Source organism: Podarcis raffonei, chromosome 5 (genome assembly GCF_027172205.1).
Source record: "Podarcis raffonei isolate rPodRaf1 chromosome 5, rPodRaf1.pri, whole genome shotgun sequence".
In the NCBI taxonomy this organism is placed as follows: domain Eukaryota; kingdom Metazoa; phylum Chordata; class Lepidosauria; order Squamata; family Lacertidae; genus Podarcis; species Podarcis raffonei.
This window is the reverse complement of record NC_070606.1, coordinates 27,769,683-27,793,742: the sequence shown is the minus strand read 5'-3', so window position 1 is coordinate 27,793,742 and position 24,060 is coordinate 27,769,683. Positions and strand designations below refer to the sequence as shown.

The 24,060-nt window shown below is 45.9% G+C and overlaps 1 protein-coding gene and 1 long non-coding RNA gene across 15 annotated transcripts in view; one reads left to right on the top strand and one right to left on the bottom strand.

The window, feature by feature from the left end:
• ANK3 (ankyrin 3) overlaps nt 1-24,060 on the top strand; it is a 383,552-nt gene that overhangs the window by 306,864 nt on the left and 52,628 nt on the right. For 11 of the 14 annotated variants that reach the window (XM_053388311.1, XM_053388310.1, XM_053388318.1 and 8 more), the window contains 3 exons: nt 5,270-5,393; nt 9,771-9,873; nt 15,770-15,876. In XM_053388311.1, the coding sequence (XP_053244286.1) occupies nt 5,270-5,393; nt 9,771-9,873; nt 15,770-15,876 (334 nt within the window). Of the gene's footprint in view, nt 1-867; nt 1,017-1,293; nt 1,602-5,269; nt 5,394-9,770; nt 9,874-15,769; nt 15,877-24,060 lie in introns of those variants that run through there. The other 3 variants (XM_053388313.1, XM_053388314.1, XM_053388321.1) reach the window with 3 other exon arrangements.
• Nucleotides 22,673-24,060, bottom strand: part of LOC128413871 (uncharacterized) — a 61,694-nt gene continuing 60,306 nt past the window's right edge. The window contains exon 3 of the long non-coding RNA XR_008330500.1: nt 22,673-22,956. This is a non-coding gene — a long non-coding RNA (uncharacterized LOC128413871). The remainder of the gene's footprint in view (nt 22,957-24,060) is intronic.

The window sequence follows — 24,060 nt, the reverse complement described above, 5'->3', positions numbered from 1 at the left end:
AGAGAGCAGCATCTTGTTCATTTCTCATTATTCTTCTGTGTGGAGCAGTGAGCTGCATGGGCGCAGCCAAGAGGGGCAGGGAGGAGCAGTTGTCCCCCCTAACTCAATAAAAATCAATAAAATACACAGCAAACTGAGGTTCTGCCTCCCCCAACAAAAGGCCTGCCCCCCCAACCCAAAATCCTGGCTATGCCCATGGTGAGCCCATGGGGAGATGTGTTCAGGGAGGACTGAGCTCCCATACCTTGAAAACAGCCCAATGTAATTGCTAATATTGACTTTGCTTTCTACAGATTCTTTAACCTCATTTCTGTGCTCATTTCTTCCCGGCTGAACAAGGGGGTTGGAGGCACTCCAGGTATACAAGGCTGAGGCCATTTAGCGCAAGCAAGACCCCTCCCTTGTCCCCTCCTCACAACAATCCAGTGAAGTAGGTCAGCTAAGAGATAGCAGCTAGTTCCAGCACATCTCTCTTGAGCTCATTGGCTGAGCTTCATGAGAGTTGAAGAGCCAATAAGATGTATTGCATTTTCAAATGAACTTCATTCAGCATCCCATCTAGATTCCAGACGTCCCAGATGTTTCATGTAACACTTCATGGGGAAAGAATTTAAGTATTGCATTTGTTAGCGAGGTGCACTATGCAATTCCTTGGCTGAACCTGCCATGCCACCACGGCACACCTTCCGGAGGCTTCCGTCCCGCTGACAGATTGGTGTTCTCTCCCTTTTTATTGCTGCGTGAAATGGGAAAGGTGCCGGTGTTAATGATTGACGAGGACCAGCCCTAGTAACCGGCCTCCTGTCTCGCCAGAAACGCAACTCTTGTGCGCGCGCAGAGTTGGGGGTGGGTGGGGTGTGTTGCCTCTCTTACAACCTCCGTTGGCAATCAGGGTGTAAACACATAGTCGTCTTTGTTTCTCACGTTGGAGAGTCACCGGACTCCTGGTTTCAGGAGACAAAAGCGACCCTTTCCATTCTCCCTACCTGAAGACAGCTGGAAAGAAATGCTGCTGGGTTCGTTTCCTCCGAGCCTAAAGCTCAGATCCGCCTCCACCTCTTCCTTAAGCTGCTTTCCCTTCTCGTCCCTGTCTAACAGCAAAGTTATTTACTAACACAGTTTTAGCAAAGCACCGTCCTCCTCCTTCCCTTCCACATAATGTGCTTTTGCCTGATTTCTGGCTGCCCCAGTGCCTGCATGTTTAACCGAGACCGGTTAGTATCAAATTACAGGGAGTGGGGGGGGGGGGGAGAACCTGACACCCAAACTGCGCGCTTATTTACATACAAATAACTCAAGCGCTTGTCTGTATGTCACCATTCAGTCATCTTGTTAGACTAGGCTTGCCAGAGGAGTTTTCAATCCTATCAGAAGACACTGTAGATTGCGTGGTGTATGTTTCTTTTTAAGGAGATCTTTACCTCCAACAGCAGCTGTCAATTCCTGCGGCTTTAAACTTTTGTTTCGTTGCACATTTGGAAGAAAATTCGGGTGGTTTTGGGGTTTTTTTGTTTTTTTTGCGAGGTTCGAGAGGACAAAGGCGCACATTTCGTAAAATGCAGGCGCTGGAAGAGATCAAGATGTTAAGAAGAGCCCAGCTGGTGTGTGGAAAGTGAATATGACCCACAGAGATTAGGCTCTTATACTGGTTTGGAGATTAACTATAAATCGCTGCTTAAGGACTAATAGGACTAATAGGAATTCTTGGAAACATCAAGAGGCAGGCAGGAAAAAAAAGTTTTATAGACCAGGCGGGTGAAAATGGCTTTCCAAAACAGTAAGACTTTTCTACCTTAGTATTTACTGCGGTGTTCATTCCCCCCACCCCGATTTTGTGTACTCTTGTGAAAATATCTTGACAAGACTTCTAAGCTTTTACAAAACTGTTTCTTAAAATAATTGCTCTGTTGCCAGGTTGCAGGGAGAAAGTCGATCTGTTATTTGGTCAATTGCAAGGCAGCAGAGAGCTTGAAGGGGGTATTTTTAGAACTGATTTGTGGCTTTAAAGTGGGGCCTCGTTTGTGGTTTGCTTTTTAACATTACCCCCCCCCAGGCCAAGGGAATAGTTAACCTAAACTCCGCATAATCATTGGGGTGGGGGGGGTGCAGATACTGCTTCAGGAATGCTCTGTGAAATGCTTATTTTCAGTTGTGCAACTTTTAGGAAATACAAATATTTATCCAAAGGGAGGACAAGGGATAATTTTTTTGCATTTAGAATTGAGCTGCTGTACTGTAAATTGAAAAGGGAGTTGGAAAGGGAACCCGAAAACCTCAAGGGGCAGTTTTATAATATATTTTCCACTATTGGAATGTAGGTCTGACAGTGACATAATGGGGTGAAGGTGAATGAAGTTGGTGGGAGTGCGTTGCTGTTCCTTAACCCTCCCATTGCTGCACTGCTTTACTTTTGAATTCAAGGGCCAGCTTTTGTTACCTGCAGTATTGTGATAAAAGTTTTATCAAAACAACAAGGAGAGTTGCTGTTAAATACTACTGATGCTTTACTTATACGAGTACAGAGTTGTCAAAGTAGCTCTTATCTAAGCTTGTGTTAATGCAGCACGTGTTTTATTATTGATTCAAGTATTATACAGGTTTTATATTTTCATTTTTTGAGTTAAACTATTGAAGGGATTACTATGCCCCTATACCCATGATAAAACACATGCGGGATGTGAAATGGTTACATCTAAACCTAGAGGACTCAGTTTACAAGGAAGAACTGTGAAATATTAACATATGTTTTCATATTTTCCAGACACTGTCTATTAGGTTTTCCCCTCAAACTTTTAAAAACACACTCAGGCCCACATTTAAGCTTATATTGCCTCCAAAGCCTCCCAATCCATCACCAGCTATCTCTTTGGCAAAAACTCAGAAATGTCACACTCTGCTCTCTGTATGCCACTGGCTTCTTTACATGAATGTTTAATAGACTGGGGGCATTGCACTGGAAGAGGGAACTAGTAGAGTTCATACACACATCCCCTGCACCTGTTGAAGGAAGTTGTGGAGGGAGCTGTGGGTCTGACTGGGCAAATCCTGCTGGTGCACATCACTGCTCCATCGCCTAAAGTCTGCACATTCAGATTTCACTAGAAAGAATTATACTTGCCTTCTGAAACACCATGCACTGCTCCTTCATGTGAGGAGGAACCTTGTATACATTGGTGTGTGAGTAGAATTCCTTCTGATGTAGTTTGAATGCACAGAGTGTAACAGCACCCCCACCACTTTTCTTGGAAGCAGGAAATGCCCATGTATTCCTTATCTCTTTGTAGGCACTATGACCCTCCAGCTGTTGTTGGGCTACAGGTCCCATCGTCCCTGACCATTGGCTATGCTGGCTAGGATTGATGGGTTTCAGCAACATCTAGAGGGCCACAGGTTTCTCAGCCACATTCTGTGGTTAGCACAGCAAAGCAGTGATTGCAAAATTGGACCTCCACAGCTGGAAGGAAAGTGACTTTGGCTCTGCATGTTGCAAGATCATCTCCTTCCCAGAAATTCTGTGGCATGGAGACCATTTGAAATTTATCTTACTGGGAAAGGTGTTCTCTTAATTCATCCTTAATAAGAGATGTGTTTGTAGTCATGTGATGCTTTTATTGCTTGTTATATTTTCATTTTATACATGGATCCCTCTCCCCCACTATTTTAAAATATGAAGTCTTTCTTAAACCCCTTAAGCCTTGACTTACCTGTACCTCCACAGGTTAAATTCAAGTTGAATATTGCATTTCCTAATCCTGAACTGAAAATTCTGTTGGCTGTTCTGAAACAAGTGCCAATTCTCCCAATGTTTTTAAATCATCCATGCTGTTTTTGCAAGAAGGACTTTCATATGCCAAGTAAGACTAGGGCGCAGTACCATTAATCTCTTAAACATGGTTACACAGAGGAGTGGGCTGATGAGAAGGCGCATTAACTCCCTCCACGCACAGGCTTTAGCCGTGTTGGTATTGAGCACAACCAGGATCTGAATCTGGTTTCAGAACCCTGGTTAATGGAGAACTCTGGTTAACCTTAGTTATGCTTAAAGGCAATGCTGATATGCTTTAAAGCTTGTGAGGAGAAGGGGGAGGGCGGGAGGAACAAGCAGGTGGTCTCACACCTTGCTCCCTTAGCCATGGTTAAAGATGGGCTGCACTGTGCTGTGGTCTTTATACAGTCTAGAGACCACAACCCCCATAATATAGTGCTAATGGGAGCACAGCAGGCATGTGTTAAGAGACATATACCCTTTTAAATAAAGAATAATACTGAATGAAACATCACTGGAATTCCCTGAAATTTAGTTGATGGGTCAAATTCAGGAACTGGAACCGCAAAGTGGGAGCATTTGAATAGCCACAGGTTTGGTCTTTGGCTTCTTTCCCATTACATTCCCATCTGTCTAATACAGATTGTGTGTCTACTGGGCGGGCAATATTTCTGTCTTAGTCAGGGCTTTGCAAGCTGCTGACAACAGATAAATGGCCAATTGTCAGAATAGTCAAGTTGTAGCAGCAGACCTGGGCCAGAATCTGCTCCACCCTTATCTTTACAATAATGAAGACCACCCCACCCTACCCTACCCCCACATAATTCAGCTATAAAGCTGATAAAAGTATCAATGTGAGTAGCAAATGAATGTTTTTGAACCAAAAGGGTGAAATGTGCAGCTTTTGTAGGTGGGTAGGGGAGGGATATATGAGAAGTTTTGTTCAAAAAGGCTTTAGATTAGGGATCAGCAACTGGATGTCATTAGGCTGAATCCAGCCCTTTGAGGGACTTCTTGCTTGTTTTGCCTCGGATGCCAACTTAGAAAGGTGAAAGAGTAATATAGAGGGAGTGGAATCTTTAGTAATGGGATGAGCCAGCGGGCCATTTCAGAGGGGTGGGGTTGTCACCTTAGTCCTCCCACGAAATCCGTTTTTTTGAGCACAGGGTGTTAACATGCTAAGGAATGCCTTTCATTCAAGTTACTTCTGTCTGTCTGAGGCTGTTAGAGTGATTGGACTAGCATCACACCTGATATAACCTGCTAAACTACTGGATTTACAGGGATAAATGTCATTCTTTGTGCTTATACATATATTAACACCTTAAAGGGTTTTTCTTTCTCTCCTTTTTTTTAAAAAAAAGTTGTGCAGATAACATATAGTTGGCATTTATAATACAGGGGATGCACTGAGTTCACTTTCTAGCAACCTTACTGAAGGACAGCAGGCATTTCCTTTGGCTGTGTGTAGCTTCTGATTTCAGCCTGCTTTTGTGCTGGCAGGTGAAGATGCAATGACAGGAGACACGGACAAGTATCTTGGGCCGCAGGATCTAAAAGAACTGGGAGATGATTCTCTGCCTGCAGAAGGATACATGGGCTTCAGCCTAGGAGCCCGATCTGCCAGGTATTCAGCATGTTCTTCACATATTCAATATAATATATACACCCATGCAGTGCATTTTATCACTGGAGAAATGAAGCAGAGTTCCATAATTTGGCTGCCTGATTACTCTGTCATTCAAACATGCATCTGTTACTTAGTTTCATGCTTCTCTCTGCCCTCTGTGATGGCTTTGTTATGGCAATAGTTGAAAGCAGATTAATTCTTCATGTTTTCTTCTTCTTCTGGTATCTGCTCATGCTCTAGATATGTCAGAAGTGCTCCTTTGGAAACAGCTGGAAGCCTCTATCTATGAGCCAGACCATTTAGTCCACAACGAACGTGTAGCCAAGAAGAGTAGGGGGGAGGCTTTTGTTCAATAATTTGAGTATAATACTTACTGACACTAATTTTCTTTCAAGAATGAAAATGACATAGATTCATGCCAGAAAAAAATGAAAGATGGTTGTTTGGCTAATCCAATTACTTCACTTTCCCAAAAGGTGCAGATGGAGAATAATAATAAAAAAGTTTAAATCTGTTTGCAATTGTTTGCATTGCTAATTGCTGTCTTAAATCCTTTGCAGTGTTTTGTTACCAAAGGAACAAGCAGTTTTCTTGCAAGGGAGTAAAATAGGTCACAGTTTTTTTCATGAGTGATTGCTATCTTTGCACTTCGAGACATTCAGTCATTCATATTATTGGGAATTTCTGGTTCAGATATCTGGCCTTGCCTAGCATCTAAAACAAACAAGGCACCACAAGCAACTCAAGAGATTATTTTCATGGTTGTGGATTAGCAGCCTGTTTACTGACAGTTGAATTATTTTGAAGCTAATAATTAAACCTCACAAGCCTGAGCCCTGAGGACTTTTTCCTATAGCTTAATGATCTGTTGTAAAAAGTTCTTCCATTGTCTAACAGGGAGTGGCACCTCCCACAAGGTAAAACTTGGATGTTTGCATCTTTCAGTCTTGATTGTTGTGACTGCATTGAGTACAGAAGCATGCACCCTAATTTTGCATTGTATTCTCTTGCTTTGTCTATAAAACCTCTTTGGTCATTTAATCAACTTCTTTTTGAATTATATGTGAAGAATAGCCGTTAAACAGTACTATGTTGACTTTTAGTCATCTGTGTTTAGTTGCCCAAATAACATAGAATTCAGTTGATTAAGCTACTTACGTGTGTACTTATTCTGTGAACTGTATACTGTGGTTTTAACAAATAGACTCTTAGTAGTATTCTACTAAGTAGTACCTAGTGAATCAGTGACAGCTCCGCAGACCCACATATCGGTCAGATATTAATGGGATGTTAGCACATCATAGTAACTGTTTCCTAGAGATCGGAAATCCTGAGTGTACTTTGCTCATCTTTGACTCCTCGATAAAACCTTAAAAAGTCGCATACTTCTGATTTAACAGTACCATTATTTCTCACTATGTAGCTCATGTTTACATCTGCAATATATTACATGTGTGTTACACTCAGATGAAGCGAACTGATATCCAAACGCATCTATGCACTGCAGACCCCAGATTGACTTTACTAGGTTAGATGTGCTTAAGTGTGTTAAAGATTGGATATGTTTTTTTAAAGAAACAAAACCAAAACATTCCATATCAAACAATGGCATTGAAATTCATTACTTTTTAGGGAACTTTCCACATCAGCTTAATCTGCCACAGAACCTCTGTACATCGCAGATGATTCCAGATCATGTTCTAGAATGCACGCTTCCTTGCATACCTGCCACCCCACATGAAGAAGTGTCTTACTCTGGAATAAAAACAAGCAAACCAACCACCCACCCCTGTCGCCATTGTGCATTGCAAAGGAACATACCAGGGTGTGCAATTTGTCCAGCTAGCCCATCTTTCTGCCTGACAGGCAGTGGCTTGCTAGCATCTCATGAAGAGGTCTTTCTTATTGCCAGCTGTTGTCTTTTAACTTAAGATGCCGAAGTTTCAACCTTGTGTCTTCCTGCATGCAAAGCTTGTGCTCTAATGCTGACCTACAGCATCTCCCAATAGTAAGGGGGAGGGTTGGGGAGGGGAATGTGTTCCACCAAAGCCTCTCAGCCATTGCTGATCTTCTTAATGAGGAAAAGAACTGGAGGGGACCTGGGATCCCCTAGAATACAGTTTGAAAGCCACTGCCACCCTTTAACTATAGCCAAACACCCGCGTAGATTTCTGAGTGTAACATAACAGAACAAACCACATTGAATGTCTTAAGTCATCCAGCCATGGCATTGTGCTTTTTCCACTGTCTGATTCTTTGCTTTCTATCTCTCCTTGTTTCCCCCTCCCTGTACATTTCTTTAAAAATAGTCCTAAGGTCAGGTAAGAAAGCATGGCACCCTTGTGACATTTCTCAGCTTTTGCCATTCATCATTTATTTATTTTTACTCAGCACTGTGATGTGATGTGACTTTTTCTGTTGTGTCCCATGTTAGATCATATTTTGGTTACTGCCAACGTAATATATGACCTGATTTCATTGAATACATGTTTTGAAGGGGGAGAAAAGATGATGGGGGAGGGAAAGATGAATGTTTTTAAAGACCCAGGGCCCAGGTTGAAGTTGGTGGAGCTGAGCACCAGGATAAACGTTCTAAATGCAATATATACTGGGGTGGAATCTTGGGGGGAAATTATTAAGAAGTGCAAAGTGCATGTCGTAAGTTGTTAAAGGTATATACTGTTGTTAAAAAAAACCTAGTTTAAAAGCATTTTTGTTTTGCTGGATGCAATTATTTTCTTTGACATTTTTCTTTCTTTTCAGTTGCAATAGTAAGCATGTCTGAATGCTGGCATGTTTTCTAACATATGCTCCATGTAGCTTCCAGGGTTAATGTGCGTGACACATAGACTCAACATTTTCCTGGGTCTCAGTATATTCAAATTGTTTTCCTCTAAACTCCCAGAGAAGGAACGAAGGCAGGAAATGATCTAGATCAGTATTCATTTAGCAGATTTCAAGTGTTCAAAGTTCTTCCCGTACTTTATTTTAGTAATACTCAGAACAGCCTTGTAAATTAATCCAGTACCATTATCTCAATACTGCTGATGGGGACGCCCAAGGCTGAGAGAATGATGCCTTGACTAAAGCCATTTAGATCGTTTGTAACGAAGCATGAGAGACCAGTGCTAAATCCAGTGCATTTCTTCTGTGCTTTTTGTGTAATGTTTTTATGGCCAACCTAACTTACAGTGAGTCAGCCAGAAGAGGCAGCCACAAGCAAACTGTGGGGCTAGGATGAGCTTTCTTCTCTGCCTCAAAATGAACTGTGCAGAATGCCCACCTCTCAAATAATAACCATTCATATAGAGTGTTGATTTCCTTTTTCTAGATCACCGTAATTTGTGCACCATTGGAAACTGCTGTCATTTTTGTGGAGAATCAGTACAGACTGATCTCTGCATCTATAAGAAGTTTCTGTGCCTGTAATATAGCTCCTTGCTGGAGGGAGATTTAACAAGCCCAGCTTTTCTTATTACTGCATCCTTGCAGTGGTAGAACTCACAGGTTCCAGAGATATCCCAGGTGCATGGTGATCAAAAGCAGAGGAACCCCTTCAGGCTAGGGGCTGTCAGTTCCTGAGATGGATTGGTTTTGTTCTAAGCTGTAATACACTTTAAAGGAGGCCAATTTAGGGATAAGATGAGCCTTCTACTCCAGATGTAAATTTTAGAGGGCAAAAGTCGCTGACAACAGTGGCAGCAGCACACTAGTGCAATCAGTACACTGGATTTATCTACCCTTTGATAATGAGGTCTCTTAATTAACAGAGGGGAGGGAAATAATGCATTTGTGTGAAACTGGGCTAGCTAGAAAAGTCAGAGGTCCTAGGCCATACCATCATAAATCCCTCATAGAAACCAGCAGCATTTTAGAAAGTCTCTGTTCATGCTAATCACACTTACTAGGGAGTCACATTGAACTCAGTCACTCTTTGAGTAAACATGCTTTGGATTGCACTCCACATTTCCTGAATATATTTTTACTACATTTATCTAAAATCCAACTATATGTTATCCTGATTTTAAGTGAATCAGTGCAATCCCTTGTCTGTCTACTAATAAGAAAATTCAACTGTGTTCAGTGGGGCTTACTTTCAGGTAATTGTGTTCAGGATTGCAGCCAATGGGTTGGATACCAATATTCCTTTATTATGACAAAAGTAGTGGCTGGAACTTTTTGGATCCAACACATTAGAGGAAAACCTCTTAAAAATCGTGGTACAATTCCTAGCATACTTTAAAATTCTGCTTCATCAATCATATTCTGTTTTATTATCTTTCACTTGTTCCCTGGAAGTTGCATGCATTAATTTTTCTTTTGTTCATCTCATTGTCATCTTCATACTCTGTGGTAAATTGTAAATACAAGCAGCCTCCGCTCCTTCAGTTCGGATAGGTCCTACACTTTGAACAGAAGTTCTTTCGCCCGGGACAGCATGATGATCGAAGAACTCTTGGTGCCCTCAAAGGATCCGGTGAGGTTTTTTAATTGATTCTGTGGTTTAGAGCATTTTATAGAAATAAATGTTTTACCATGCAGCTTAGCCTCTCCTGATAGAACATACATTATTTATGTTACAGTATTGGGGTTCTGAAAGTTTTTTATTTATCAATTCTTTCGGTCAATCAAAGCTGAAATTTTAATCATAGAATCAAGCATCAATCGGTCAATCATACCAAGTAACCCATTGGAATTTACAGCCCTGGTAATGGTACTTTCTCCATCAATACTGATATTATTGCCCTGTGTTTCAGAACAGTAGAAAAGAATGTAGAATTAATGCGAAGTCACAAGAGCTTTTCTGAATTAACACAGAGTATGTGGTTTATTGGCAAAAGAAGATGGTTTCTTTTCAAAATCTGTAAACCATATATTGGGTATAATTGAATATGGTAGGGTTAGAGATAAATTTAACTTGAGAAACAGTGTCTGAACGCTATTTTTATATTGCTGAAATCTACAGGGCAAAATCAGTGTGGCTGCAATAAATTCGAGAATGGTTATTCAAGCTACATATAATTGCAGTTGTTTGCCAGTTTGGGAGAATTTCAATAAATAACAGCGTTTTCTTTCTCTGATAAGTTAGTATTTTTAAAGGAAGTTGGAGTTAGCTTTTGCTTTATATCACAAAAGACCACAAAGCAAGGATGACTGACATATTAGTAAATGTGTTTGATCTATCAGAGTAGGGCAGTATCTGGATTTTGCATGCAATACAATAAGATTATTTTACATTGAATAGCCAATTTCTCTTTGGGAGAAAGGCATGTCCAATAATAGGCAAGGCTTCTTATTTGTGTTAAATTGCTTTACAATGGCCATCCAGGTAATTATCTTCTTCAAGATATACCACTGAGGTTATGTGTTCTTCTTAAACTGGTTTTCTTGGAACATTTTTCTTGTTACAAGAGACAAAAACTTAGGATAGAAGGCAACAACTGTCTCTGTCTGAGATGAGTCTGTAGTAGTGACACCTGCATGTAGCCAAAACCTGATTGTCTAACTAGCATTGTGATATCACCAGATGATCTCCAATTGGCTTGGATTATGTAGTTGCCTTTGTCCAGCCCCTAGTGCCAAGCATTACTGAAAAGCCCAGAGAGCTGTCCAGTCGGTGCATGGGGAGAAGTATGTCAAAGATGCAGGGTGCTGCCCACCCCGAGAGTCACACCAAACTAGGAACTGAGAAGGATGTTGCTGCAGCAGTGGCTGGGATCTGGAGCACACAACAGTTCATGGTTCCTTCTTCTGAGTAGGGTGCAGTGATAGAACGCCACATGCTGTTGGGTAGGCATTTTCCAGCCTGAGCTTTAGTCTGGATCCATGACTGTTTTTGCTGCTGGTGTCTCAGGGGGGTGATTGGAGAGAGGTTTGGCATGAGAGGGGAGGGTGAACAGGCAGAATAGGTCACCCAATTTTGCAGACTCCCCCGGTGGCACATCTTCTAAGATGATCTCTGGGAGTTGTACCTGTTCTCTTGGTCTCCATATGTGTTAGGTCTGGGGTGGGGCTCCTCTTCCTCTGATGGTAATGATTGCAAACATTCTTAACAATAGGGTTTGGGGAAACTATTTCGGTCTCCTACCCAAAGTCCAATTTACTTCCTTTTATAAACCTACCATTTACTGTTCTGCTGCAAATTTTACGACCTCCAGGTTTCTCTCTCCTTCCTTATTGTCTCCCACTATTAAATTGTTAGCAGAGTTTGGTCTTTTTATTTAAAAAACAAAACACCTGTGCATGCTGCTCAGTTTTGAGAGGCTGCAGGTGAAACATTTTTGGAGTGTTCATTCCTTTTCAGGCTATATTCTACGGACAACTGCATGAATATGCCAGTGTATTTCTTTTGATTAAAAGAAGTTTCACCCAGACAGTCAGAATATATAGCAGCTGGATATCCAATTCTCATGCTGTAGAATAGGGTGTGTCTTTACAGATTGCTGTTTTCTGCAGGGAATATGAAAGAGTCCTTAATTCCCTAATGAAAGGGCTTTAAGAGAAGTGGCATTCATTAAAAGTTTAAATGTAGCATTCTTGTGCAGTGACCTGGATAGCAATATTTTGGTATTCCTGTCGTGCTTAGCAGGCTTGTGTGCCCACAGTGGCTTTCAGTATGCTTGAATTGCTATTCCTGACTTCCCTGATTTTGGCAGGAGTGGCAAATCTTAATTTTAACCCTCTTGTGAAGTGTATCATATTACCTGTAATCTGCTGACATGGGGGTCAAGTCAACCACAAATAAGCCTTAGTTTAAAACAACAGCAATAACAACAACAAGAAGAGATGTGTTTGGCAATGGTTCCAGTTTAATGTGAAATAGGAAAACGCATTTAGGATTGTTTACAGCAGAGCTTTCCAAACTTTTCATGTTGGTGGCACACTTTTAAGACATGCATCATTTTACAACACCGCCATTCAGTTTTACTAGCAAACCGGAGGTTAAACTAACCCCTTTCCAGCCCCGGGAGGAGCCCGGGGAGCTTTCACGTGACACAACTGCACACTGCAGCTGACACACTAACATGTTGTGACACGCAGTTTGGAAAGCTCTAGTTTACAGCTAAAGGTATACAGGGAAGGTCTGTAATAGTCCTCCGTGTTGATTTCTCAAAGCTTCCCTCCTTCAGCTAAAAATCTCCAGTATTTATTCATTTTTTGAAATAGAAAATACAGTAGAACCTTGGGTTACATACGCTTCAGGTTACATATGCTTCAGGTTACAGGCTCCACTAACCCAGAAATAGTACCTCGGGTTAAGAACTTTGTTTCAGGATGGGAACAGAAATCGTGTGGCAGTGGCACGGCAGCAGTGGGAGGCCCCATTAGCTAAAGTGGTGCTTCAGGCTAAGAACAGTTTCAGGTTAAGAACGGACCTCTGGAACGAATTAAGTGCGTAACCAGAGGTACCACTGTACTGAATACATAACACTTCTTACCTAAACTGCTGCATGAACACACAATTGTTAATGAGGTATTTAATAAGAGATTTCAGCCAGTTACTGAAAGGTCATTTTTTCATTTTTCAAATCCACTTTAATTGGACTCAGACACCCACTGTGCTTTTTTAGTTTTAGTTTTAGATAAACACACACACACACACTGAGGGCACTTGGGCAAGCTAGAATTCAATAGAACTACACTCCCTGTGCTATAGGAAGATATGTGGAATATGAACTGCCCTAGATAGGAACATACAAAGCTGCCCTCCACTCAGACCATTGGTCCATCTAGCTCAGCATTAGCTACCAGGGTTTCCCAAACATTGGTCTACAACTAGAACTCCCATCTTACTAGCCATCAGGACCAGTAGTCAGGGATGATGGGAAGTGTAGTCCAAAAACAGCTGGAGACCAATGTTTGGGAAACCTGGCACTGACTGGCAGTGACTCACTAGCATTTCAGACAGGCTTTCCCAGTCCTGCCTCGAGATGTCAGGGATTGAACCTGGGACTTTCTGTGTGCAAACTCTGACACTGAGCTATGGCTCTTCCTACAACAATGTAAGAATACAGTACTAAAATTAGTTTTGAGTCCATCTTCGGCATATGACTGAAGAAACTGTTTTCATAAAGACCTTCCTTGGAAATATATTACAGCTTTTTTAATGGCTTTTGGTGAGCTATGAAAACATTTTTATCTTGCCAAGCCATTAGTCTGGGTTGAATTTCAGTTCCCCTGCCTTTGAGTGGCTTTAGCTTTCTGTTACTACTTTTGATTATTTTATTGCATTGCATTGCATTTTATTGTTAAGATTAGAAGATGCCTTTGGTGTGGGCTGAAAGGTGGGTTGTTGTTATTCTTTTCAGATAAACAGAATAGTTATTTAAAAGTGAAACGCTAAAAAGCAGGAGAAACGTAGAAGCAGGAATATTTGGCGCATTCGTTTTTTTATCTCGAAAACTCATCTTTGCAAAGGAAGGGAGAGAGCACTTTCCTAATCTGCCACTGGCTTCATCACCTTGGCTGCTCATCCCCATGCATAGCACATAGAGATGGAACTGATAAATTATTCCTGACATGGGAACCTGAAAATTATTTTTGAAACAGTCTGTGAGCTGGGAGGCTGGTTAATAATAGACGCAAGAAGGTTTCATGTAAGTCAGGCTACAGTGGCTATCTTTATTCATGCTTTAAATATAGTCAGAAAACAATTTATTTTAAATTTCCGCTGTAGTTTGGAATGGGGTATTATGCTACTGCCAGAGAGGCTACTGGTATTTTTTGGCTACCCTGACACTTTGTTTCTCAGGATTCTTGAGCTGGTTTGTCTGCTTTTGAGCACTAACAGACATTGAGGTTATGTGAGGCTTGAGGTGGTTTAACATTAGAATATATGGAAACAATATGTAGTTGTCTCTGTAACTCAGTCCCTTCTGAAAGCTACACTGTCTCCAAACTCACTATTCTTTGGGTACCATTTAATTGTTTGCCAGCAATTTCAGCGTATGCAGTTAAAGTGGATTTGGGACTCTGGCATGACAAGTCAGCTTCCCCATCCCTTCTCCAAAATGGAACTTCTGGGGTAGGGAAAATGAAAGGAAAACTTGCTGGAAAGTGTGAGATAACGGTGGTGCCAGGTGATATCATATAACCTCTGTTACCAATGCTCAATAAAAAGCAACATCGTATGACCTCTGTACAAATTTTGTGGGGGGGGGACTAGATAAATGCTCAGTAAACAAGAAGAGCTCATAGATTCTAGCTGGCATGCAATATGACACAAAGAAGGAAAAAACAGCTCATTTAAATTGCCCTTTTAAAATTGCTCTTTTGTCTTGCTTGCTTGTTTTATGGTGACTGCTCAAAGCCATTTCTGTTATCGCTCTGCAGGCCCACCTGCCCCTTCGCCAGTCTGGATCAAGTCTGGTGCAGGGCAGTAGAATTCTAGTTGCTTGTCTGCCCATCCCTCAACATTTGACATATGTAAAATAGGAAATACATGCATAGAGGGAGTGATCCAAGCACTGTCTCAAGGTACATGATGCAGTTTTACTGGTGAAGCTGCCTGGACAGTAGGCTGCTTGGAAGCCATAGATCAGCACTGCGTTTAGGTTCTCCTGCACAGGATGCTGAGCTGAGGTGGCGCAAAATAATAATAAACAAAAAATGATTTATTGGGGGCCCCAAATTTGTCCTCGCTCAAGACGCCCTATTACCAAAGCCCTTCCCTGCACGAGATATAAGTAAGCCACTTTAAGGATCAGAAAGGTATAAATATTCCATGGGCAAAATATATAGCCCTGGTGGTGTGCACACAATCTCCTCCATTCCACCCCTGGTTTTGAGGGACGAGGATCGGATCACACTTTATCAAGTGCATGTACCATTTCAATGGGACGCAGGTGGGGCCTGAATCCACAGCCACAATATTGAATAAACCCAGTTTGTCTAGAGTTGTCAATGTGTATTCTGTGTTTAGTGCAGAGATTGTTACTGGGATCCCCATTGAGATGCCATGGATAACATACTTGCTTATCGTTCTTTCAAATCACTGTTCCCTCTGAGCTCATTTTGTTGCATAGTGGTCAAGAGTGTCAATCTAGGACTGGGGAGATGCAGGTTCAAATCTCCAGTCAACCCCGAAAGTGACCTAGAATAAAATAAGGTGATAGACCAAGGCAGGATATAACTGTAATAAATAAACAAAATGGGCACTACCATGAGCTAGGCTGCTATGTCCTACATAAACAAGGTTTGTAAAGTAATTAAAGTGATTGGTGTGTGTGGGTGAGAGAGAGAGAGAATGATTGCCGGTGTTGTAAGTGCTAATAAAAGGTCGATTTTATTTCTCAGTTGTGATATACCACAGGAAATGCTTGACTTTTTTCTCTCTGCTGGGTTAATATTTCTTCTCTTTCATCTCTTTGAAGCACCTGACGTTTCCAAGAGAATTTGACTCTGATTCGCTCAGGCACTATAGTTGGGCCGCAGACACCTTGGACAATGTCAATCTTGTCTCCAGCCCCATCCATTCTGGGTGAGTTACCTGAAGGATTTCTCTCATGTCATTATATATGAAACGAAGCAATAGTTGGGGGGTGGACGGGAAATAGCCCTGGTGAAATTTCTATTTCTGTTTTCCCCAAAGCCAGGGACTTGAGTGTAAGCATCATCGGAACAACAACCAACCACACCAATGCATGCTATGTTTTAAAGTTACAGGGTTGCACTTGGGCAAAAAAACTCTATAAAAGCATGGATAAATTAATAGGAAAAATAGTGTTACTTACTTTGCCATTCCGGAAATATAAAAACATTTCTTTTAACATTTCTGATTTGGCTTGTTGAACTGCAGTTCTCTTCTGCAGGGCTTGCTGTGGGAAAGGGGTTTGGGAAAAGTCCCAGTGCATCTTTGGGTCCCACCCAATGTATGCTGGTTATTTCTAATTTATGTGGAGGCTGTGGAGCGGTTCTCTTTAAGAAAACAGAGTAGAACTTAGCCCTTACTATTTTGTCAGATTCCATCTAATCTGTTTTCAGTTGGTCAAACCATATGTGTGGCACATTTACATATGAAAAGCAAGGTGCATTTAATACCAGGGCAAATAAATGCTTGTAATGAATGACAGTGGGTGCAATCCAGAGAAATACTGTGCCCAGTTAATGTTCGAGTTACCTAGATTTCAGTCAAGCCTTTTAAAATCAGAATTAACTTGTTTAGAATTGCCCAGAGAGTTGCAAAGTTCATTACATCAAAACCATGAATAAATTTAACAAATGTTAATAAACCTCTCTCTGTCTTTTAAAAAGGTTATTTGTAAATGTTTAGATTTAGTTAGTATAATTGCAGTGTGTCTCATTTCCCCTTCCATTCAGAAACATTGAAGAATGTAGTTGTTATAATAATAAACAACAAACATTACATAAAAATGAACGTAGAAGAAAAACCAAAAAGCAGAGAGCAGAGAGGCACAAGTCATTGTTTTAGCGGCTTACACAGCAATGTTTAAGTCTTAAGTTCTGTACTATATTAGCATTTGTTTTTCTCTAGAATTCATGTCTATAGTGCACAAATAAGAATAAGCGAACAGTATGAACTCATGGAGCCCATCAGTGGCAGGATGTAAATAATGGAAGGATCAGTTTTGAAATGCCCACAAAGGATATTTCCTTTTAAAAAATGATAAAAATACAAATACAGCATATTTGTGTTTTATAATACTACAGCTGGAAGGGGAAAAAACCACTCAAAGTGAGCAATTGTACATACTTCTTCGTGAACTTTCCTTTGTTTTTATTATCAGCATTTCATTTTAGCCCAGATGACAAACTTTAAATCAGTGTATTCCAATAGAATAAAATATATTGGTCTACGAAACCTCAACACACTTCTGTTTTATTTAAGTTTGTGGAGGTGGAGAGAGTCCCCAACAGAAAATACATTCAAAATACGATCACAGTATTGTGGGTGACATTCAAATTCTTAGCTGACACACCCTGTAGCCTATTAAAATAGATAGCATGCAATTGCATTTGAATGACTGCAGCTCATGTTACCCTTGCAAGTGAGGGAGATGCTTCAAAGAGGTGTTGACTCCTTCTACTTGAAGCTTTAAAGGTTAACTAGGAAACATGCAGATTCGTTAAAACACCACCAAATTCTCAAAAATGTAGATTCTGGGAAATTACAGGAATTGGGAATTGGGGGAGATGTGGCAATAAGCAAATTCATGAAAGGGGTATTGCTGTTTCTTCACAATGGAAGACTTTATATATAATGTCATAATTTCTAACTTTGATAAACTGTTAACAGGTCTTAATTACCCATCTCCTTGCTGCAAATTGAAGCTACTGTGTTACCTAGACACATCACAGGCCACTATAGCAAATTTGGCTGCCATTGCAGGCCCTTTCACAATCACCCTACCCAGAATGCCAGGAAACACACACACATACAGTGGTACCTGGGTTCTCAAACTTTACTGTTCCGGAAGTCTGTTCCACAACCAAAGCATTCTAAAACCAAGGCATGCTTTCCCATAGAAAGTAATGCAAATCAGATTAATCCGTTCCAGGCTTTTAAAAACAACCCCTAAAACAGCAATTTAACATGAATTTTGCTATCTAACGAGACCAATGATCCATAAAATGAAAGCAATAATCAATGTACTGTACTATAAAATAAATAAGGCAGTATTGTAGATGATAAAAATTAAAATATTTTTTTTCCCTTACCTGCACTGATAGTCACTGTTAGGATGGGGGGCTTTTATCCATTTCCACAGGCACACAGTCAATGAATCAGTAGCTGAACTGGGTTCCACACAGTCACAAAAACAAATTAACTGAAAAAGCCTCAAAATCAAAAACGCAAAATAAATAGCAAAAACAAAAGCACCAAACTTAATCCGTTCTGGAAGTCCGTTTGACTTCTAAAATGTTCAAAAACCAAGGTGCAGCTTCTCATTGATGCAGGCGAAACCAGAAACAACAGGCAGCAGCCACACTGGAAGTTCGACTTCCAAAAAACATTTGAAAACCGGAACACTTACTTCCAGGTTTTCGGCGTTTGGGTACCAAGGCGTTTGAGAACCAAGGTACCACTGTACATGGTCCTTCCTAGAGCAAGGCAGCAGGGGATGATGTGGAGAGCTTCCCAGGTGGGCAGGAGGCAGTGAGACCGGCCTCTGGGGGCACCAATTTGTGACCCTCCACTTGAGGTACTTGCCTCATTCTGCCTAATGGAAGGCCCCTAATTGTTCTCACATGCCCCACTGATTTCAGTGGGTCTACTCTCAGCATGACTGAATTTGAATCCAACCCATTGGATTTACTCAATGAGGATATTTATGCAGAGTGCAGGTGAACATATCCTGAATCAACTGATATATGACTACATCTTTTACCCAGGCATGCAGCAACTTGGCTCCTCCCTTCGTGGTGGGAACAAAGAATATTTCCCTTGCCTCTGCATACTTGGCAGAATATTTAGAGGTTGTTTGACCCCCTTGAGTTCTGAGTATGTAGATCTGATATGACCAATCTTTACTCCGCAGGTCAATTGTGTGCTGTAATCTAAGCATAAAAATAACAAATTTACCGTATTTTTCGCACGATTGGACGCAATGGTCCATAGGACGCACCTAGATTTGGGGGGGGGGAAATAAAGGGAAAAAAATTTATCCCCCCCCCGCCAGGCGCGGGGCTGGGGCGGGGGAAGCCTGAGCTTCCCCCTCCCCCAGAACGGGACCCAGAGCCATGCCGAAGCTGCGCGCAGCTTTGGCATTGCTCTGGGAGCTTGCGGGGCTGGGGGAGGAGGAAGCCCTCCGCCAGCCTCCAAACCATGTTGGGAGACAGCGGGATGGCGCGCTGCGCCTCTCCCGCTATCTCCCGAGTTTGCGGGGCTGGCGACGGGGAGGAGCCAGCTTCTCCCCCCCGCCAGCCTTCTAGCCAAGTCGGGGGACAGCAGGAAGGGCGCACTGCGCCTCTCCCGCTGTCCCCCGAGTTTGCAGGGCTGGCGACGGGGAGGAGCCGGCTTCTCCCCCCCGCCAGCCTTCTAGCCAGGTCGGGGGACAGCGGGAAGGGCGCGCTGCGCCTCTCCCGCTGTCCCCCGAGTTTGCAGGGCTGGCGACGGGGAGGAGCAGGCTTCTCCCCCCGCCAGCCTTCTAGCCAAGTCGGGGGACAGTGGGAAGGGCGCGCTGCGCCTCTCCCGCTGTCCCCCGAGTTTGCAGGGCTGGCGACGGGGAGGAGCCGGCTTCTCCCCGTCACCAGCCTTCTAGCCAAGTCGGGGGACAGTGGGAAGGGCGCGCTGCGCCTCTCCCGCTGTCCCCCGAGTTTGCAGGGCTGGCGACGGGGAGGAGCCGGCTTCTCCCCGTCGCCAGCCTTCTAGCCAAGTCGGGGGACAGCGGGAAGGGCGCGCTGCGCCTCTCCCGCTGTCCCCCGAGTTTGCAGGGCTGGCGACGGGGAGGAGCAGGCTTCTCCCCCCGCCAGCCTTCTAGCCAAGTCGGGGGACAGCGGGAAGGGCGCGCTGTGCCTCTCCCGCTGTCCCCCGAGTTTGCAGGGCTGGCGACGGGGAGGAGCAGGCTTCTCCCCCCGCCAGCCTTCTAGCCAAGTCGGGGGACAGCGGGAAGGGCGCGCTGTGCCTCTCCCTCTGTCCCCCGAGTTTGCAGGGCTGGCGACGGGGAGGAGCAGGCTTCTCCCCCCGCCAGCCTTCTAGCCAAGTCGGGGGACAGCGGGAAGGGCGCGCTGTGCCTCTCCCGCTGTCCCCCGAGTTTGCGGGGCTGGCGACGGGGAGGAGCCAGCTTCTCCCCCCCACCCCCCGCCAGCCTTCTAGCCAAGTCGGGGGACAGCGGGAAGGGCGCGCTGCGCTTCTCCCGCTCTCCCCCGAGTTTGCAGGGCTGGCGACGGGGAGGAGCAGGCTTCTCCCCCCGCCAGCCTTCTAGCCAAGTCGGGGGACAGCGGGAAGGGCGCGCTGTGCCTCTCCCGCTGTCCCCGGAGTTTGCAGGGCTGGCGACGGGGAGGAGCAGGCTTCTCCCCCCCGCCAGCCTTCTAGCCAAGTCGGGGGACAGCGGGAAGGGCGCGCTGCGCCTCTCCCGCTGTCCCCCGAGTTTGCAGGGCTGGCGACAGGGAGGAGCAGGCTTCTCCCCCCGCCAGCCTTCTAGCCAAGTCGGGGGACAGCGGGAAGGGCGCGCTGTGCGTCTCCCTCTGTCCCCCGAGTTTGCAGGGCTGGCGACGGGGAGGAGCAGGCTTCTCCCCCCGCCAGCCTTCTAGCCAAGTCGGGGGACAGCGGGAAGGGCGCGCTGTGCCTCTCCCGCTGTCTCGCGAGTTTGCGGGGCTGGCGACGGGGAGGAGCCAGCTTCTCCCCCCCACCCCCCCGCCAGCCTTCTAGCCAAGTCGGGGGACAGCGGGAAGGGCGCGCTGTGCCTCTCCCGCTGTCCCCCGTGTTTGCAGGGCTGGCGACGGGGAGGAGCAGGCTTCTCCCCCCGCCAGCCTTCTAGCCAAGTCGGGGGACAGCGGGAAGGGCGCGCTGTGCCTCTCCCGCTGTCCCCCGAGTTTGCAGGGCTGGCGACGGGGAGGAGCAGGCTTCTCCCCCCGCCAGCCTTCTAGCCAAGTCGGGGGACAGCGGGAAGGGCGCGCTGTGCCTCTCCCGCTGTCCCCCGAGTTTGCAGGGCTGGCGACGGGGAGGAGCAGGCTTCTCCCCCCGCCAGCCTTCTAGCCAAGTCGGGGGACAGCGGGATGGCGCGCTGCGCCTCTCCCGCTGTCTCCCGAGTTTGCGGGGCTGGCGACGGGGAGGAGCCAGCTTCTCCCCCCCACCCCCCGCCAGCCTTCTAGCCAAGTCGGGGGACAGCGGGAAGGGCGCGCTGCGCTTCTCCCGCTCTCCCCCGAGTTTGCAGGGCTGGCGACGGGGAGGAGCAGGCTTCTCCCCCCGCCAGCCTTCTAGCCAAGTCGGGGGACAGCGGGAAGGGCGTGCTGTGCCTCTCCCGCTGTCCCCCGAGTTTGCAGGGCTGGGGACGGGGAGGAGCAGGCTTCTCCCCCCCGCCAGCCTTCTAGCCAAGTCGGGGGACAGCGGGAAGGGCGCGCTGTGCCTCTCCCGCTGTCCCCCGAGTTTGCAGGGCTGGCGACGGGGAGGAGCAGGCTTCTCCCCCCGCCAGCCTTCTAGCCAAGTCGGGGGACAGCGGGAAGGGCGCGCTGTGCCTCTCCCTCTGTCCCCCGAGTTTGCAGGGCTGGCAACGGGGAGGAGCAGGCTTCTCCCCCCGCCAGCCTTCTAGCCAAGTCGGGGGACAGCGGGAAGGGCGCGCTGTGCCTCTCCCGCTGTCCCCCGAGTTTGCAGGGCTGGCGACGGGGAGGAGCAGGCTTCTCCCCCCGCCAGCCTTCTAGCCAAGTCGGGGGACAGCGGGATGGCGCGCTGCGCCTCTCCCGCTGTCTCCCGAGTTTGCGGGGCTGGCGACGGGGAGGAGCCAGCTTCTCCCCCCCACCCCCCGCCAGCCTTCTAGCCAAGTCGGGGGACAGCGGGAAGGGCGCGCTGCGCTTCTCCCGCTCTCCCCCGAGTTTGCAGGGCTGGCGACGGGGAGGAGCAGGCTTCTCCCCCCGCCAGCCTTCTAGCCAAGTCGGGGGACAGCGGGAAGGGCGTGCTGTGCCTCTCCCGCTGTCCCCCGAGTTTGCAGGGCTGGCGACGGGGAGGAGCAGGCTTCTCCCCCCCGCCAGCCTTCTAGCCAAGTCGGGGGACAGCGGGTAGGGCGCGCTGCGCCTCTCCCGCTGTCCCCCGAGTTTGCAGGGCTGGCGACGGGGAGGAGCAGGCTTCTCCCCCCGCCAGCCTTCTAGCCAAGTCGGGGGACAGCGGGAAGGGCGCGCTGTGCCTCTCCCTCTGTCCCCCGAGTTTGCAGGGCTGGCGACGGGGAGGAGCAGGCTTCTCCCCCCGCCAGCCTTCTAGCCAAGTCGGGGGACAGCGGGATGGCGCGCTGCGCCTCTCCCGCTGTCTCGCGAGTTTGCGGGGCTGGCGACGGGGAGGAGCCAGCTTCTCCCCCCCACCCCCCCGCCAGCCTTCTAGCCAAGTCGGGGGACAGCGGGAAGGGCGCGCTGTGCCTCTCCCGCTGTCCCCCGAGTTTGCAGGGCTGGCGACGGGGAGGAGCAGGCTTCTCCCCCCGCCAGCCTTCTAGCCAAGTCGGGGGACAGCGGGATGGCGGCGTTCCGCCTCCCCGCTCTCCCCCGAGCTTGTGGGGCTGGCGGTGGGGCTCTCCTGAAGCCTGCATTCGCACCATAGGACACACACACATTTCCCCTTCATTTTTGGAGGGGGAAAAGTGCGTCCTATAGTGCGAAAAATACGGTACATCATTACCAATTCACATCATCATTATTATGATTTACATTATTATCTTGGTCTTCCCTTAAGGCGCTAAGAAAAAACCTACCCTTCTATCCTCCCAACAGCCATACAGGAGAAGGGTAGGCTGGGAGATAGCAGTTGGTTACAAGATCCCCATGTGAGCTTTCCACTAGGAGATGCCATCCCATTTCCTTGTTGCATGCTGAATTTACCCAGTTCACAAAAATGTGTCATGGGCACTCTGCTTGGGCCATTTTGCTTAATTCCACCTCTGCCCCAGATATTCACAACCTACAGAAAAGTAAAATAGCAACACACAAGTGTTAGTACTAAAAGGCAAATGCCTTGAAACATTCAGCTTTCTGGCATGTAATATGTACTCTTGAAATTATTATTTTTTACTATTTTTAAAAAGTAGACCTAACTGCTCTAGTAATGACAGAAGAATTAGAAAGGTTAGGTCTAAAATTATCAATACACAATTGCTCCTTTATTACATTACATTCTAATATCCACAATATTTGGGAAATGTGATGTTGAGCTTCTGACACATGATCAAGACCAGCTTTATTGATTAACTGAAAACCAGCTGCCGTATTCTGGCACAACAGTGGCTTTCCCCCATGCCTGCTAACATAAGTCCCAGGTCCTCTGCTTGTCTACATCCCCAGTTTGTGGTAGGCGGAGAGAGACCAAGTCTGTTTTGTCGGGCATGGAGCCAGCACTGATAGTATGCTGGAAGCAGCATGAGTGCAGTGCTCTGCTGCAGGAGCCAATCAGCAGCACCAATTTGCTCCCAGGGGGAGGGGCCAGGGACTGGGCCAGAAAGCGAACTTTCTCTCTGTTGTTTGCTCCCAGGCATAAATTGGAGGCTTGGCTTGTGGCTTCAACAATACTATCACTGACTTTCCACCCTGCCCTCCCTCAAATCTGGGCATCCGTTTGCTGTGTGGCTGGGAAGGGATTTTACCTAGGCACCCCAGTTCAGCTCTGCATTACATTGCAGGGTTTTTGCCTTCCTCCCAGCAACTTTCCTTGTGCTCCATTCTTTCGACATTTGTCACAACTAACAATTGGAGCTGCATGAGGAATTGAGCCGGACCCAAGCAAGCATTAGCAGAGGTGGATATGTTGCTGTCCCAGTGTGTGATCCCCTTAAGGTGTGTTGAGGTGTCACCAGAAGAGCTTAGCCCCAAATTGTGAAGAGGGGAGGCGGGACTGTTATGGCTGCTACGCTTCAGGTTGGTTGATGGAGCCACATTATCCATTCATACCATGGTGGGCCTGCTAGTTATGCAACTCCCGTCAAGGTGTTCCTGCTAATCAGGCTGGGAAGGTGACACTGGCCAGCAATGAGGCTGCTCAATGAAAGGATTCTGCTCACTGTCACACCAG